Source organism: Littorina saxatilis, linkage group LG10 (genome assembly GCF_037325665.1).
Source record: "Littorina saxatilis isolate snail1 linkage group LG10, US_GU_Lsax_2.0, whole genome shotgun sequence".
Taxonomy (NCBI): Eukaryota; Metazoa; Mollusca; class Gastropoda; order Littorinimorpha; family Littorinidae; genus Littorina; species Littorina saxatilis.
In genome coordinates, this window is record NC_090254.1 from 6,971,779 (window position 1) to 6,990,829 (window position 19,051).

General features: G+C 40.0%; 1 protein-coding gene across 2 annotated transcripts; it reads right to left on the minus strand.

The window, feature by feature from the left end:
* Positions 1-1,038: 1,038 nt before the first annotated feature.
* Positions 1,039-16,748, minus strand: LOC138978064 (uncharacterized). 2 transcript variants are annotated; one of them, XM_070350695.1, is made up of 3 exons: positions 16,326-16,748; positions 12,618-12,873; positions 1,039-6,941 (listed from the first exon to the last, which is right to left on the minus strand). In XM_070350695.1, the coding sequence occupies exons 1-3, from the start codon at positions 16,616-16,618 to the stop codon at positions 6,363-6,365; spliced, it is 1,128 nt and encodes a 375-aa protein (XP_070206796.1). In that variant the 5' UTR covers positions 16,619-16,748; the 3' UTR covers positions 1,039-6,362. The 2 variants fall into 2 exon arrangements, with proteins under 2 accessions (XP_070206796.1, XP_070206795.1); XM_070350694.1 differs by having other exon boundaries at positions 12,618-12,876; positions 16,326-16,746.
* Positions 16,749-19,051: the final 2,303 nt, after the last annotated feature.

The following is a 19,051-nucleotide window of genomic DNA, read 5'->3' on the forward strand; positions in this document are numbered from 1 at the left end:
CTCACTCTTACAAACACAGCATTCAAAATACATGCAACAAAATCTCACTCTTACAAACACAGCATTCAAAATACATGCAACAAAATCTCACTCTTACAAACACAGCATTCAAAATACATGCAACAAAATCTCACTCTTACAAACACAGCATTCAAAATACATGCAACAAAATCTCACTCTTACAAACACAGCATTCAAAATACATGCAACAAAATCTCACTCTTCAAAACATCATTCTCATGAACACAGCCATCAAAACCATACAGCAACCCACTGTGAAAACCCGGTACAGTGCTACCTGTGGTGGAGGGACACCCTTAGGACCAGCCAACAGTGTCCCCCCATTGCAGGTGTCTTCTCATGACAGGTATACTTTGGTCTAGTCAATAGACAACGGGAGAAAAGACAACCTTTATTGGGACATGTTCCCTCAATACGAAGGGCACATATGGCAGGTAGCAGTGTACTCCAGTGTGAAAACAGTGCCATATACCTTGCCATATGGCAGGTAGCAGTGTCCTCCAGTGTGAAAACAGTGCCATATACCTTGCCATATGGCAGGTAGCAGTGTCCTCCAGTGTGAAAACAGTGCCATATACCTTGCCATATGGCAGGTAGCAGTGTACTCCAGTGTGAAAACAGTGCCATATACCTTGCCATATGGCAGGTAGCAGTGTACTCCAGTGTGAAAACAGTGCCATATACCTTGCCATATGGCAGGTAGCAGTGTCCTCCAGTGTGAAAACAGTGCCATATACCTTGCCATATGGCAGGTAGCAGTGTACTCCAGTGTGAAAACAGTGCCATATACCTTGCCATATGGCAGGTAGCAGTGTACTCCAGTGTGAAAACAGTGCCATATACCTTGCCATATGGCAGGTAGCAGTGTACTCCAGTGTGAAAACAGTGCCATATACCTTGCCACACAACAGTACCGTGCAACCCCCCCCTTTTATGACCCCCCCCCCCCCCCACAATTTCAGACTTCCTTTAAGACCCTCCTTTCTCAAATGTTTTGTTGAAAACCTCTGCAAATTGACCTCCGTTTTAAGACCCGCTCCCTTTTAAGACCTGACTTTCTAAGACTTGTGAAGGTCTTGACCCTTACACTGGTGCAATTCTCTAACACATGTTACATAGCCACTGGTGAATTAACAGAGAGAAAAATAAAGAAAAACGGTCATATAGGTTTTCGCATCCATGGGAGGTAATCGGAAGCTGAGCCAGTAGCGCGACATATGTCGTGACAACCAGGTGACAGTATAGGTCAAGTAGCGCGTTATGTCGCGACAACCAGGTGACAGTATAGGTCAAGTAGCGCGTTATGTCGCGACAACCAGCCTAAGGGTTAAAAGAGGGTTTCCACTGTACAGCTTTGTGAAACAAGCACAACCAGAGAAAACATGCTACACATTCCCATTCTTCAACTTGCAGTATGCTGTGGAGTATATCCCTCATGCAGGGATCGCGTTTACGCACGATTTTTGCGTATTTGACGCATTTTAAAAGTCGCTGACGCGTTTTTTTCGCCGCGCCGCGTAAGCCATACGCAAAATTATTGTAACTTTTTCTTGTCTTCACGCAGCGCTTTTGCTCTGACTTAATAATCACCCGATCCTGAAACTGACTATAGGGCTCGAGAAGTGACGACACACATGAAATCTGCGCGTCAAAACTAAAGTCCGTTTCTTTTTGCATCGAAGTATCGCAAACGAACGTAACGAGGGTATTACCAGATAATGTCTTGTCGGATAATGAAACAGACATTAGCTGCTCTCCCATCTCGCGCTTCCAAAAGGCGGAAAGTGTGTCTAGTCGTATTAGAGCGGGAAACAAACTCGCAAGGCCCGAAGGTTGGAGACAGCAGGGGTGTTATTCGACAGGCGTGCGCGGAGTTCGACAGGAAAACTCGCCGTATTTAGGTAAGGAGTGTCTTTAAGTCTTTCGTGCGTGTTTTGTTTGTGTCTGTACGTGTTTTCGTAGTACGCAAAAATATTGGTCCGTGACGCGTTTTTTTCGTTTCGTTGCGTATGACTTACGCGTTTTTTAAAAAGCTAGCGCGATCCCTGCTCATGCCATATCCAGACCTGGGAACCCCTGTTTTGCGCTTGGAGTATTCTCAAACAAACTTGGTGTGTTTTCGTGAAAAATGAGTGTACACACAACATTTGAACATCGAAGATTCAAACATGCTTCGCACGCGTCCGTTACACTTTCTTTCTTTATTTGGTGTTTAACGTCGTTTTCAACCACGAAGGTTATATCGCGACGGGGAAAGGGGGCAGATGGGATAGAGCCACTTGTCAATTGTTTCTTGTTCACAAAAGCACTAATCAAAAATTTGCTCCAGGGGCTTGCAACTTACTGGGAGAATACAAGTTTCCAGTACAAAGGAATTAACATTTCTTACATACTGCTTGACTAAAATCTTTACAAAAATTGACTATATTCTATACAAGAAACACTTAACAAGGGTAAAAGGAGAAACAGAATCCGTTAGTCGCCTCTTACGACATGCTGGGGAGCATCGGGTAAATTCTTTCTCGTCCCAACCAATATATGGGACTCCCCCTAACCCGCGGGGGGTAATTTTAAACTCTTGTTGACAATTCACTACTATTGATAGAAACAAGTATACAGTGGTGTTTATTTTAAACTCTTGTTGACAATTCACTACTATTGATAGAAACAAGTATACAGTGGTGTTCATTGCAACCCTTGTGTTATTAGTACGCCATCATACACTTTCAAACGTTCTTGTTAAGATCTAGTAGTATTACACATAGATTTTATACGGTGACCAGTTACACATGGGTGACCGTAATGTCCCTCAACCATGATAAAGATACACACAGAAGTCAGAGCTATTAACCATAATCATTATATGTGAAAGTACACTGATGAAACTCAAGGATAAATGGCATGTCATGCTGTAGTTTGTTGTTTAATGTCCACCAGACCATTGTACAGTAGTTTGTTGTTTAATGTCCACCAGACCATTGTACAATCACTATGAATCAGCCTATCAGGAGTAGAAACATCATAGTAGTTTGTTGTTTAATGTCCACCAGACCATTGTACAATCACTATGAATCAGCCTATCAGGAGTAGAAACATCATAGTAGTTTGTTGTTTAATGTCCACCAGACCATTGTACAATCACTATGAATCAGCCTATCAGGAGTAGAAACAACATACTGTAGGGTAAGAGTGTTCTGCTGTGGTTTTTGGCTCACGTAAGTGTAGCCTATGCGATGCTAACTTTTGTCTGTCTGTGCGTGCGTGCGTGCGTGCGTGTGTGTGTGATAGAAACTTTAACATTTCCGAGTCTATGGATAAAGCTCGCATAAGAAGATTATGTCTCGGTCAAAAGTGTTTGACGTGTGTGATAGAAACTTTAACATTTGAAGACGTCACATTATGACGTAAGAGGGTTAGACGTCACGCGAAGGAATTACTGAAAGTCTCGGTCATTGTTATTGTGAGCGGGCCGAGACTAGTTGGCAGATCTAGTGTCTCGCTTTCTTGCACAGTTTCACCTATGCTTACTGTGTGTGTGTGTGTGTGTGTGTGTGTGTGTATATGTGTGACGGAGTGATTGAGTTTGTGTTACTGTTTGTCTATTTCTTACGTGAGCCTTGAAGGCTTCGCCTCTTGTTCTTTTTCTCTTGATAGAAGGTTTACTAGACCAGTACACTCTACATGACCCATGTCCTAATGCAAAGCAACATTTGATACACGATCCCCAAACCATCTGATTATTGCATGAATGCTACTTGTGCTGAGTTGTTACTAAACACCTGTCTACTGTTATAGAAATGTTATTCTTTTACAAGGTGAACAAAATAAAGAGCTAGTCAAGGCAAGGGAGATAATTGCTGTGAAATGTGCTGAACTATGACTTATAAGCTGTGCACTGTGTCTTGTAAAAACTAAATAATTATACAGTGTGCGAGTGTCACCAAGTTTGAAATGGTGATAATTGTCACGAGTGATGTGTAATGTAACCAAATAAGAGGAAAAAGCAATACAAAACCCTATAAGATGAGCCTGATTCGTAATGATTTTACAGCCTTATCTTTTTACAACCCTCAGACTATGTAATGTATATATTAAAACAAAAAAGGTGGTGCGATGCGTTGGTTCAAAATAGTGTTACTACTGCTTTGCTTGTGAAAAACTAAAATCACAAGAAGTTCGGATTATGGTTGTGAAATGCTGCTTGTGCAGTATTATGAAAACCTATAGAACCATTATGAAAACCTTCAAATAAATTCTTGTTCTCTCAGTGATATTTCATAGGTTAAAAAAGCTTCATCCATATCTAATCCCATCTACACAATGATTTAAACCATTTTCCCATCATCCAATGCTGAAGAAGTAACCATTTTCAGATATTTTAACAACTGTTCATTTTACAGCCAGTACTTTGCAGATCTATCAAAGAACCAATATTTGAAGTGAGACAAAGTTGGTTTGCATAAATCAATCCGTAAATGAAAGATTTTTTGGCCAGGAAAGTGAGAAAAAAACCAGTAGATTCAAGGTTGTTTTAGTTTTTTTAAGAGCTGGGGTGGGGAACATTAAATGTCATTGATTTACACAAAAACAATCAGTAAAGCTTCAGTTAGGATGCTTGTCTGCGTTGTGGCAAAGGAAACGTTACCCTAGCAAGAAGAGACAACTCGACCTACCCTTGAGCACCTTGCTGTGTGTTTCCGTCATGTGGACCAGAAACACATTACGTTTACAACAGTTTTATCCCCTATCACGTCAAGGTATGGTTTTGTGTTGTAACTTGTTTTCAGCTATGCTCACTCATGCATGTTTGTTAGCAGGAAAGTGTTTCTCTGTGACATGCTCTGGGTATACTACGACATTTTGATTACAAAAAAAAAGCAATACTTTTACCCCCCATCATGCAGAGTCATGGTGTTATGTTGATTTAACTCAATAGTGACCAGCGGCAGCGGTGCTAACTCATGCATGTTAGCAGGGAAGTGTTTCTCTGTGGCTTCCTCCTGGAATACTACGACAATGTGATACACAAATATAGGTATGCCATAGCTCTGCTGACCTAAAGATATAATCACAGTGACATCCATCACCAGTCTCATAGTATACCAAGAAAACCCAGTTGGTCAGTTTTCCTGAGATCTCAAGGCTTTAAGTTCAACTTGACAGAACAAAACAAAACAAGAGAAGAAGAGAAATAAGTTTTTATGGACTATAAAGGACCTGCCCTTAGATGAATAAACACATCTCTTGAATTATCTATACCATCAAATTTTGGGTAAAAAGTTTTTATGTTTGTAAAATTTCCTAGTATAAAACTAAAAGAAAAGAAAAAACGCACAGTACAACATTATAGAAAAAAATGGTCAGTTTTCTGGTAGCATTGTGTACATTTGTGAGAACTTCAACCTTTGTTTTGTTCCAAAGTCTTTGAAAAATTCACCAGTTCAGTGTATTTCTTTTCTGTAGCTGGATAAGTGAAAGAACATGTGACAGTATACAAAGTTTTTAGTTTTCAAGTATTGCTCTGCACTTCAGCTTAACATTTTTGGAGCTGCATGGCAGCATGAAAGAACACGTGACAGTATAAACAGTTTCCCCCCTATTTCTAAGCAAACTTTAAGAATTTTAACCGTGTTGTACAAAAATCCAACAGCTCAGGTTCACTTTGTTGGTACATGTAGCATACCTAGTGTAAGAATACTCTGGCTGTGTAAACTTGAATGACATACATATATATGATACCCATGCATACACAGCCCAGTGGTGACCCTATGAGTCATTTTCTCCTGCTGACACCGAGACAAACTCGGTTCTCAAAGTTTTGAGAGACGTACAGGAGAAGTGACAGACTATTTACATAACGCAACCATTCGCATTGCAACGTCTTCTGTAAATTTGACGTTGGAGGTTTTACTTTGGACGAGGGGGGCAAAAAGAGACATCTTGGTTTGGGTAATCGCTGTCATTTGTCTTTAATAAATTCTAAAGTTCAGATTAACTTTTTGGGGTGACTGATCCAGCAAAAGAACATGTGACAGGATAAAACAGTCTTCAGATGCCTCGGTTTTGGTTAATCACTGTCATTTGTCTTTAAACAAATTCTAAAGTTCAAATTAACTTTTTGGGGTGACTGATCCAGCAAAAGAACAGGTGACAGGATAAAACAGTCTTCAGATGCCTCGGTTTTGGTTAATCACTGTCATTTGTCTTTAAACAAATTTTAAAGTTCAAATTAACTTTTGGGGTGACTGACCCAACAAAAGAACATGTGACAGTATAAACAGTCTTCAGTTTTCCAGAACAGCTGTGTCTACTTTCAGAAATTGAAACGTCTTTAAGGAAAATCAACAATTCAGTTTGCGCATGCGAATGAGTCGGTGGTTGATGCCGAGCTTGATGGACCTCATGGCCATGGCGCGGTTAAAGTGACGCTGAGTCTTAACCACCTCGCCGCTGTCGTCAAAGTTGGCCTCCATGGACGTGATGACGCCAAACAGCACGCCAAGCACCAGGAAGAGGATGATGAAGAGCGTGTACTGCGTCACCGACGGGCTCGGCGACCCCTCCATTTCTCTCAGGTGGGCGATGGCTGGCTGAAACCCGGGGTTCAATTCCAAGGCGTGACCAAAGTGCAGCGTGGCCTCCTGGTAATGTCCGTACGCTTTGAGAATCTCCCCCAGTGTGTAGTGCTGGAGCCACGAGTTGTGCTGCGCGGGCTGCATGAGCAGCGAGCGGCGGGTGAGTGAAATCGCATCGTCCAGGTACTGCAGGTTAAAGAGCACGCGAGCCAGGTTGAGCAAGACGTCCGGGTGGTCAGGACTGATGGACAGGGCGCGACGAAAACACTCGATAGACAGCTGCGTGTTACCCTTGATCCGCCAGAAGTTGCCGATCTGGTTGTAAACTTGTGCTGACTTGGGTTTCTGGGGGGAAAAAAACACACAGAATCAAAAGCTAGGCTTATGGAATGTACACATTTAGCAGAAATTGTCTACCTGGTTATAAACTTTTGCTGACTTGGGTTTCTGGGGGGAAGCACACACAATTAAAAGATAGGCTTACGGAATGTACGCATTTAGCAGAAATTGTCTATCTGGCTATAAACTTGTGCTGGTTTCTGGGGAAAAAAAATCACACAATCAAAAGATAGACTTGCGGCATGTACACACTTGGTACACAAGAACTGGCAGAATTTCCTATCTAATTGTAAGATTGTAACAACTTTGGTTTCTGCAGAAAAGAACATACACAATCAACCATTGAAATTTGGGTACACAGAACTGGCAGAAGTTGCCTATTTGGTTGTAATCTTGCGCTGACTTGGGTTTCTGGAGAGATAAACAACACCTGCCAATCATGCAAATTTGATACAAAAGAACTGGCAGAAGTTGTAAACTTGGGCTGACTTGGGTTTCTGGAGAAAATGTTGGCAATAAAATCAATCACGTAAATATACAAGGAAAGAGTCATACTTTAGCTCTTATCACAATGGTCTGAAATAGGAAATAAAATCAAACATTTCAATTCAATAAATATGAAATAAAATATCAGCAATTTAATCTGTTTGCTGTCAGTAAATGTTTGTATACAAAGCATTGCCCGTATTGACCCAAATTGACAACTTACAAAGAGCCCTTAATGTATAAACAAATACACCTGAACTTCTTCTTTGTCGATTAACTATTGAATGGTTTGTTGCTCGTTAAAGCAAGTTACCCAGGATGTCAGCTGACATCCTATTCCGACAGGCAGCGAAAGGGTAAAAAGGCACAGGAAGCCTCCCGTAAACCATCACAGATACTGTCAGGCTTTTACACACAGTACAAACACCCTTTCATTTAAACACTCACCGCTTGTGAACATCCTAGGTGCCCTCCGTAAAGAGCGAGCAATTTTCAAAGAATTTATTTTTGCGTGGTTTATCTTACCCCTGAGCCATTGTGAACCCGTGTGATCCAGTTTCCCTTTTTCACAATGCAGTCGTCAGTTAGTAATTTGAATGCGACTCGCTGTGAGCTTATCTGCAATAGCACGTTATTATGTACCTCTGACTATGCACAAATCAAACGGCTGTGGTTCACAAGAACTCTCGCAATGGCTTTTGACTGTTCAGAGGAACTGGCGATAGGCATAAACAGTCGTCTGCTACAAGAACCACGACCTTGCGTGACCCTGCTTCCGGGCGTTTCTTTTTTCAAACTTTCAAAACTTCGAATTGTACTGATCTTGTCTTGATGAAAAAATAATTCTTTGATGATTTAAGAATGTTTGTGTAACAAGCTGTCAATTATTATTTAGATTTTAAAAGTTAGGTCTAGCGCCAAAACGCACCACGGTCCAATTGTCTCTGAGACAATCCGCATAATTAATTCTTTGAAAATTGCTCGCTCTTTACTTAGGGCACCTAGGATGTTCCCGTTTGGTGAGCTTTCAAATGGAAGGGTGTTTGTACTGTGTGTAAAAGCCTGACAGTATCCGTGATGGTTTACGGGAGGCGCACTGTGCCTTTAACAATGAAAAAAATACATATCACAAGCTAAACAAAATCCAAAATTTACTTTTTAATCTTTCTACTATAGATTCAAGAAGAATAATGTACACAAAAATGTTATCAAAAGTATATATCAGCTCAATTATCATCACCGCAAATATATATAGTATTCTACAGTCAGCAGACAGAACAGTAGTATGTCTGGAAAAGACTCACAAACGCACGTGATAACACACCTCTATTGCAATCGGCAGTTTTTCTTCAAACTCTTTAAAATCCACCTGGCAAGAAACATTACTGCCACCAAAACCAATAACAAGTTGCGTAAGGCGAAAATACAACATTTAGTCAAGCTGTCGAACTCACAGAATGAAACTGAACGCAATTAAATTTTTCAGCAAGACCGTATACTCAGTCCACCGCTCGTGGCAAAGGCAGTGAAATTGACAAGAAGAGCGGGGTAGAAGTTGCGCTGAGAAGGATAGCACGCTTTTCTGTACCTCTCTTCATTTTAACTTTCTGAGCGTGTTTTTAATCCAAACATATCATATCTATATGTTTTTGGAATCAGGAACCGACAAGGAATAAGATGAAAGTGTTTTTAGATTGATTTCGAAAATTTAATTTTGATCATAGTTTTTATATAAATTTTCAATTTTCAGAGCTTGTTTTTAATCCAAATATAACATATTAATATGTTTTTGGAATCAGAAAATGATGAAGAATAAGATGAACGTAAATTTGGATCGTTTTATAAAAAACATTTCTTTTTTACAATTTTCAGATTTGTAATGACCAAAGTCATTAATTAATTTCTAAGCCACCAAGCTGAAATGCAATACCGAAGTCCGGCCTTCGTCGAAGATTGCTTGGCCAAAATTTCAATCAATTTGATTGAAAAATGAGGGTGTGACAGTGCCGCCTCAACTTTTACAAAAAGCCAGATATGACGTCATCAAAGGTATTTATCGAAAAAAAAAAAATGTCAGGGGATATCATTCCCAGGAACTCTCATGTCAAATTTCATAAAGATCGGTCCAGTAGTTTGGTCTGAATCGCTCTACACACACACGCACAGACACACACACACCACGACCCTCGTCTCGATTCCCCCTCTATGTTAAAACATTTAGTCAAAACTTGACTAAATGTAAAAAGTAGGGGAAAATAAGTTCACAAATGAGTGCTATAACTAACCTCATTTCTAAGCTTAGCTGCAAAAACATTACTGCCACCAAAACCAATACAAAAGTAGGGGAAAATGAGTTCACAAATGAGTGCTACATGTATAACTAACCTCATTTCTAAGCTTAGCTGCAGAAACTCATTAAAATCTACTCAACCCAAAAATCTCACAGCCATCACAAAATATGCAAATAGTTGGGAAAAGAAGCATTGATTACAAACTTGTGCTGTGGCAAACCTCCTTAAAACAACAGAAGGCTGCGAGCGGCAGTAAAATTAAACTTAAAAATACATGGGATAACCTAGTTTTCTGGGTAGTTATGGAAGAGACTTATACAAATAAATGTAAAAAATGTAAATACTAATGGACACAGACTGCCGTTGCTATGGAAACAGCCACCATATTGGATTTCTAGGAAACGGTTTTACAGCATCATCATACATCAGACATGCATAATATTTGGCACAAGGATACACATGACTTGTATCTGTGCACGTCCTAGATACTGGGAAATACTATGGGTTGTCAACTTTGAATGACTGTCACAATATCTCTGAGCAATGGATGACAAAGGGGATGCTTTGATGTCAAAGGGGATGGATTTGACTTACTGTAACAACCAAGTTTGGGTTTCCAAACATTGCTGTGGGTTTTAAACGATTTAATTTTTAGCCAAAATGCCCCCAAAACAGCACCTAAAACTGGGACAAAAATACACCAGTCTGTGTTGCAGCTGTACATAATGGAGAACAAAGCTCTGTGAATTTTATTGTGATGTTTATGGGTCAGCTGAAGGATTATTCTCGACATACACACTCAAGAATTACATCCATTTTTCTTCTTCTGGGAGTTTGATCGGTGAAGAAAACGCGTTATCGTGCGTTACATTGGTTTCCAGTTTCGACGTCAGTACGAAGTATGATCCCCCCTACACGGGAACCCTTCAAATAGTTCACTTTTAGGATTTAATCATTTCAAAGACATTTTCTTTTCATAACACAACACGGCGTTATGAAACCCTTTCATCTGAGCTTTTAATCACAGATGTTGGTAACCTACTCCTCTTTCGTTTTTTTCAGTAACGCACGACAACGCAGCCAGCGTTAACATGTAGTCTCGGTTGTCCCGTGAAAGTCGTGCGTTGGACCAAAACAGCCCAGTGGAAATTTCCACTGATGACGTTTTGACACGGGTCACGTGAATACTAACTGAGAATTTTGCTACAAACACGCGTCGGTTTCCGGTTTTTGGAATGAAACGCACGCTCGATGTCATCGTATCCTCACTGTTCGAACGCCGATTTCGAATCACAGTAGGCCTTCCCAACTGTTTGATGGTAACTGAAGTCTTCCCTAATGATTTTGATACGTAGTCATTGTTACTGTTTCCAATATTTATAAGAATAAAGCAAGATACAATGCATATTTCAAGCCACAAGCATGCTCACAAGTGGCGCCATTTTGAAATGTTCGTTTCTTCTGTAACATACGATCGACGATCGGACAATGCACTTATTTAACAACCGTTTTAAGAGCATGTTAAAAACTATTTTGCATTCTCTTTTATATGCTTTTTGAAAGAACTGAGTGCTTTGTTTCACTTTTATTGGGTTTTACTAAATGATGTTATTCCTGTTGTGCGCTACGAAGAACCGGAAGTTTACAGCGAAAGCAAGGTCAGATCGTTTCCTGTGAAACGCACACAAGCTTCGCTCGATGTTTTAGTATGAGACAAGCACAAAAACACACAAAATATGCGCCTAAAGCAACATTGCCTTACTTATTGTTACTCACTGTATTTAATTTTAGGGATTCTTGATTAACTGATCTTTTGTGTAGCTTGATTTCTTAACATTATGTGTTATGGTTTCCATGTAACTCACGCCAATATTCTCTCTGCATACTTACTATCAGTGAGCACACTACCAAAATTTTTTACTTGCTAAAAAGTATCTATCTCATCTCAAAACAGAAAGGGGTAACATGAATGCAAATGGCTTGCTATGACTGACAAATGAAACTTTTGTCCCTGGAAATTGCGTGGGTTACGGTTTCCACTTTAGTCTCATATCTGGCCACCTTATACTTACCAATAATTTTAAACTTTTCTGCACAAAGCAGTTATATATTAATATTGTCTACATGCCATAAGCAATCAGTGAAATAAAATTCCTTTTGTTGGAGATAAAAGCCCAAAGTGGAAACCATGTAACCCACGACATCAAACGTACTACACGCATATACATGCTGTTTCTAGAATAATGCTTAAACATAAGGCCTTCTCATTGATGAATTAATTTGAAGGACAGTCTGTTGTACGTGAAAAGGTGTTTTTTACTCCATTTAGTCATGCTTTTTTTTCTGGTGTCCATGTCCCATAGTTGTGACCCAGTATCTAGGATGTGCACATCTGCAATCATGAAGAACGATATTCTGACTTGAGACTGCAGTTGAATTCAAATTAATTTTTGTAATAAGGATTCATGAATTTCTAACTGCATTATATTCATTAATCTTTATTTCAAAAATTAATTTAAATTTAATTTAAATTGAACTGTTGTTTTTTGTCAAAATATCGTTCTATATGATTGTAGATAAAAGTCTTGTGTATCTTTGTGCCAAATATTAAGCATTTCTGATGTATGATGTTGCTGTAAAACCGTTTCTTAGAAATCCAATATGACGCTATGTATGCCAGTTACCATAGCGACGACAATCTATGTCCTTTAGTTTTTGCAATTTTTTCATTTCTTTATATTAGTCACTTCAATAACTACCCAGAAAACTAAGTTACTCCATGTATTTTCCATGTTTCATTTTGGTCATTCTAGTGCCGGGCATTTAAATTCAGTTCACATGAAATCCCACTTTTTCACAGCGCAACCACGAAACAGTAGATAGTTGAGAAACAATCATAACAAACCTCTTTTTTAAGCCGCAGAAGTTTTTCTTCCAACTCGTTAAGATCGACTTCTGATGAGCGACTGCCTTTTTTCCTGAAAATCATGGCAACTTCTGGCTCGGGGATGTGCGGGTGTTCTTGGCGATTTGTGATGCCGCGTAAATGATCGTACTGCGTGGAATTGACCGGCTTGCCGCACGTCAGACCTTTTTTACTCTTTGCCGTCGATGTGGAGCCTGTTGTATTTGAAGGTGACGAGGGTTTTGTTTCTGGCAATCTGCTGCAGACATAAAACATTGCAATAAATTTCCAGTTTGCAGCCCCCCCCCCCCCTCCCGAGTTAAAAAAAAAGCCAGGATAGCATAGTAGCATTAAGTGCTTTTCTTTATTCTGTTTAACATTCTGAGCTTGTTTTTAATCCAAACATATCTTTATGTTTTTAGAATTGAGATTTTTATTAAAATTTTAATGACAAAAGACATTAATTGTTTTTTTAAGCTTCCAAGCTGAAATGCAATCCCATAGTCTGGGATTCGTTTAAGATTGCATCACCAACATTTTATCGAAAAAAATGAGGGTGCCTCCATTTTCACCAAAAGCTGGATGATATAATACATGATGCCATCATACATTTATGGACAAAACGTCTGGAGGGGTCTGGAAGAATTGTATGTAAAGTTTCATGAACATCGGTCCACTAGTTGCTCTAGATACACATACACACACAGACACCACCACCCTTGTCTCGCTTTTCTGTCAATGTTAAAACATTAATTAAGTCACAACTTGACTAAATCAGGAAATGTAAAAAATAAAAATAAATGTTTTTAAAACCACCACATGTACTATATTACTATTCTTACATGATGATTTTGGGCATTATGAATATGACGATTATAAGATTTTGTCTATTTTGTACAAACATTTTTCAGTTTGAAAACATCAGGGCCTAGCATTGGAAAAAGTGAGTTCAGCTTACAAAGGCGGGGGTCTGGGGTCCGCAGGAGGCCCCCAGTGGGGTCCAGGGGCAAAGACCCTGGTGGAGGTTCGGGGAGCAAATTTGAAGATTTTTTTTTATCTAAAATGACTCCCCCCCCCCCCCCCCCCCCCCCGGAGAAGATTGAGCAACTAAATTATGCCTTCACCAACAAGCAAAACACAGACAGAAAACAAAAAAACTGACAATATTGTGTTATTTGGCCTAAAAGTGCCATTCCCACTTCCAGGAATACCTGGATTCTTTGTCACTGAATCAGTGAATGGCACAAAACACCGGTACAAAGCATGCTCGCGCGATGCCAGAGGAAGTGCGTGCTCAAGCAAACTGTCAAACCGATTGAGAATTGAACCGAATGACGCACAAAACGAAAGCTGGGACTGTTTGGGTTTACCGTTTGGGAATAACAGGTTTTTGCATTTCGGCGTACACCAAATCGAGTTCCGCGTACTGGAGATGTTATTTCGGCGTAAAGTACGCTGAATGGCTTACAATGCTAGGCCCTGAAACATGTTAAAACAGAAAACTATCGGACAGGCGATCAAACAGGGTTCAGACAATTAAGGTGTCAGTACTGTCACTGTCAGAAGAAAAACAAGTCGCGCAAGGCGAAATTACTACATTTAGTCAAGCTGTGGAACTCACAGAATGAAACTGAACGTAGTCCGCCGCTAGTGCAAAAGGCAGTGAAAGTGATGAGCCTGTTTGGCGTGGTAGCGGTTGCGCTGTGCTTCATAGCACGCTTTACTGTACCTCTCTTCGTTTTAACTTTCTGAGCGTGTTTTTAATCCAAACATATCATATCTATATGTTTTTAGAATCAGGAACCGACAAGGAATAAGATGAAATTGTTTTTAAATCGATTTCGGAAAGTTAATTTTGATAATAATTTTTATATTTTTAATTTTCAGAGCTTGTTTTTAATCCAAATATAACATATTTATATGTTTTTGGAATCAGAACATGATAAAGAATAAGATGAACGTAAATTTGGATCGTTTTATAATTTTTTTTTTTTTTTTTAACAATTTTCAGATTTTTAATGACCAAAGTCATGAATTAATTTTTAAGCCACCAAGCTGAAATGCAATACCGAAGTCCGGCCTTTGTCGAAGATTGTTTGGCCAAAATTTCAATCAATTTGATTGAAAAATGAGGGTGTGACAGTGCCGCCTCAACTTTTACAAAAAGCCGGATATGACGTCATCAAAGACATTTATCGAAAAAATGAAAAAAACGTCTGGGGATTTCAAACCCAGGAACTTTCATGTAAAATTTCATAAAGATTGGTCCAGCAGTTTAGTTTGATTCGCTCTACACACACACACGCACAGACGCACACACACCACACCCTCGTCTCGATTCCGCCCTCTACCAGTCTACGTTAAAACATTTAGTCAAAACTTGACTAAATGTAAAAAGTATGCTTCAGCAGGGTTTAGCCTGGGAGAAAAAGGCAATGGGACATTTGTTCCCCTCAACCAAATTCCGATGGGACAATTCTTCCCGTAGCTGGCTGCGACTTTCATGTTCGACGTGATGTGTTGTGCCCCAAAAGACATTCTTGTGCTGTGCTCTGTGAGAGGAGTTTTCTTTGTGTTTGATATTATTTTGTTTGGACCTAGCTATTGATGTGTACATTGTTGTTAAACAGTTGTTTGTTGTATGTTTATCAGGGTTTGCTAGTGTGTGATAGGGTTTGTGTCCGTCTGTAGATGTTAGTCCTGTGTTGACAACTCTTCGACAAGCGCTTAGAACTGTACCCACGGAATACGCGCTATATAAGCTTCATATTGATTGATTGATTGATAGTCGAAGGCAAGAAGCGCCAAAGAGACCTGTACGCGTTTTGACCAAAGATGCAAAATGGAGCAATATGGTGCAATCTGAGAATTAGCCGCTATATCTTATCTACATGTATGTGTGTGTGTGTGTCTGTGTGTGTAAACCGATGTAAAGTGTATATTTGGTGGTGTAATCTGATGTAAAGTGTATAATTTCTTTGGTGACGCAGTGGTACGTAATATGAATGCACCCTTTGACTCACTAAAGGGAATTGTGATGGGACATTTTCAGATTTAATAGGCCATTGGCGCAGGGCGCACTAGTAAATGAAACACTGTGTCAGTGACTTAGGGCCGAGGTTGGGGGATCAACACCGATATTATCTTTTCCACTTTAAGTCTAAGTCTAAAGACTCTAATGTGCACTACTTATGATCATGGTTTGAAAATGAAATGCAACAGCTGGTTAGTCAACTCTGTAGTCTGTAATATACAGCCCTAGGGTGACAACTATACCCTTCATTTTATGAAACCTGCTCATTAATTATACGCCTGCACAAGTGTAATTTGCAAGGTGACACTGACAGCCTGCCCTTATCTATTTTGTTGCTTACTCATCTGACATTTGTTACTGCTTGTTACTGAACTTTGAAACTGAAACTAGATGAAACTGAAACACTTATGGACAAAATAGTGACTATCACAACAGAAGTTATCTACAACTGAAAGTTACACTGAGCGTACATGCAGTTATACAAAGTTAAGGAGCAAGAACTATAAATTGACTCAAACCCAAGCTCAGTGTTGAAAGAATAGAATTCCTCTGTAGAAAAACAAATATGAAAAGAGATGACAGTGACATAACTTCAAGTTAAATATTCATGAAGAAAATGTAGTGATGTACTGACGAAGACAAAAATGTCAACAATGTCATTCCAAAGACCATACCTCTCATTTTTCTGCGATTCTGAACCTTTCTTTTCACAAGACTTTTTGGAATTACTCGCTGTGCTGGACATTTCTACGGTCCACTCTCCATTCTTGACCACTCTGTTGGCGGTAAGGATGGACATAACTTTTTCCTCCTCAGTGTCAACCTGCTCTGTGGTAGGTTCCACTTTTCCAGCCGATACATTCAGCTTCCAGTGGTTGGAAGAACTTGACCGCGAGTTACTGTTCACTATGTGCATGGATATTATGTACAACGCCATGTACGACATACACGGCAGTTCGCACGTCATCTTGCGTGCTTTATAGAGTACAGAACTCCACTGAGGCTTTGGAAACACTCTGATTGTTCCTCTTGTGGTCGATCGATCAGAAACGATGAAAAAGATGGCGGAAGATTTCCGGTCTGGCCACTTGGCAACACAAGGGAAGCAACACCACTTGCTCTTGAGTTTCAAAGAACAAAGGTTACCTCCCATTAAATACAGTCTTTTGACTTCGCTTTATTTCTTCTCTTGTCTTCATTTTTTCGGAAAGGTTAGCCAGGGGCATTTTGTAAACTGCAAATTGTGTGACAGACATACTATATTATGCTTTCTCATGTTGTGCATATAGATCTCCACACACCCACATGTGCACACACACACACACACACACACACACATACACACACACACAGACATTCTTTCTTTCTTTTCTTTATTTGGTGTTTAACGTCGTTTTCAACCACGAAGGTTATATCGCGACGGGGAAAGGGGGAGATGGGATAGAGCCACTTGTTAGTTGTTTCTTGTTCACAAAAGCACTATAATCAAAAAATTGCTCCAGGGGCTTGCAACGTAGTACAATATATGACCTTACTGGGAGAATGCAAGTTTCCAGTACAAAGGACTTAACATTTCTTACATACTGCTTGACTAAAATCTTTACAAACATTGACTATATTCTATACAAGAAACACTTAACAAGGGTAAAAGGAGAAACAGAATCCATTAGTCGCCTCTTACGACATGCTGAGGAGCATCGGGTAAATTCTTCCCCCTAACCCGCGGGGTGAACACACAGACATATATATGAAACTCATTTTAAAATGTATTTTAATAACATCAAAAATGGAACACAATTCTGATACACTGGAACTCTGGTACTAAAACAAAATCACAGTCCATAATGATTTTAAACACATATTTTGTAGTTATTCCTGCTTTTTCGTGTTTTATTTTGCAAAGGAACTCCCAATACAATGTTTGCGATATACTCAGTATGTGTGTGTGTGTGTGTGAGTGTGTGTGTTGAAAGGTACTAAAAGCTAAGGAGGGAAAAACGTATGATAAATGCACTTGAGCAGAACAGCACAGTATGCAGAACAGAGTAGAAAACTTGAGTCAGTATGCAATACAAAATTGTGCTTTAGCTCATTGGGCAAGAGGATTATGAGCACCGAGTTTTAAGCTTTGCTTTCCAACACGTACAATACTTGTATCAAAGCACAGGTTGATCTACTCCTTTATCCTTCCTGTACTATTAGTAATTACTACTGTGACTGGGAGACTACTGCATCAACCTTCACAGCAGGCTCTGCAGTTGTTGGCCTTAGATAGCGCGAGCTATTTATAACTGACATCTGTGAATTGTAGAGTTCTGTTTGTGATAGGGTCAGGCTGCTGCAGGTCTGCTTGTATGTTCTTGGTTGCCTTTGTGTTTGTTTGTTTGCTTAACGCCCAGCCGACCACGAAGGGCCATATCAGGGCGGTGCTGCTTTGACATAACGTGCACCACACACAAGACAGAAGTCGCATTGCCTTTGTGTAACCATAAGTTTTTATAGGGCTAGGAAATTGGCTCTTATATTATCAATCCTGTTTGATTGGACTTAGTCTCCAACGGTGATTGTTGTGTTGCGACACTCGGTTACACTACTATTATTCACCACAAGGAATAATAGTGGTAATAGTACAGGAAGGATAAAGGAGTAGATCGACCGGCGCTTTGATACAAGCTCCTGTGGTTCTGAAGGGGTAAAAAGTAGCAAATGTATCGGTGCTGCTTTGACGTCACATTTAACGTGAGCCACACACAAGACAGAAGTCGCAGCACAGGCTTCATGTCTCACCCAGTCACATTATTCTGACACCGGACCAACCAGTCCCAGCACTAACCCCATAATGCCAGACGCCAGGCGGAGCAGCCACAAGATTGCCAATTTTTAAGTCTAAGGTATGACCCGGCCGGGGTTCGAACCCACGATCTCCCGCTCACTGGGCGGACGCCTTACCACTAGGCCACCGTGTTGCGGTGAATTTGCCCTGCATGCTGAACTGACATAGCTAGCATACTGAAAGAAGAGTGAACATTTTGAGATTAATTCAGTGTGATGTCACACACCCCTCACACAGGGTCAATAGGCGTTTTCCAGAAATAACTCTGTTGGGATTTTATACAAGCAGAGGTGTTAGGCCTCGCTAATAAAACCTCGTAAAACAGGAAACACATGCCAGGTCGACCAGTTAAAACAATGATCCAGAAATAACTCTGTCAGGATTTTATACAAGCGGAAGTGTTGTGCCTCACTAATAAAACCTCGTAAAACAGGAAACACTGTATGGTCGACCAGTTTAAACAACGATCGCAGCGAATAACGTACTCCAATGTATATGTCATGCAGTACGTGTCCGCTGGATATGACCCCATTTCTTTAGAAAAATTACAAATCACAGTGAACGATT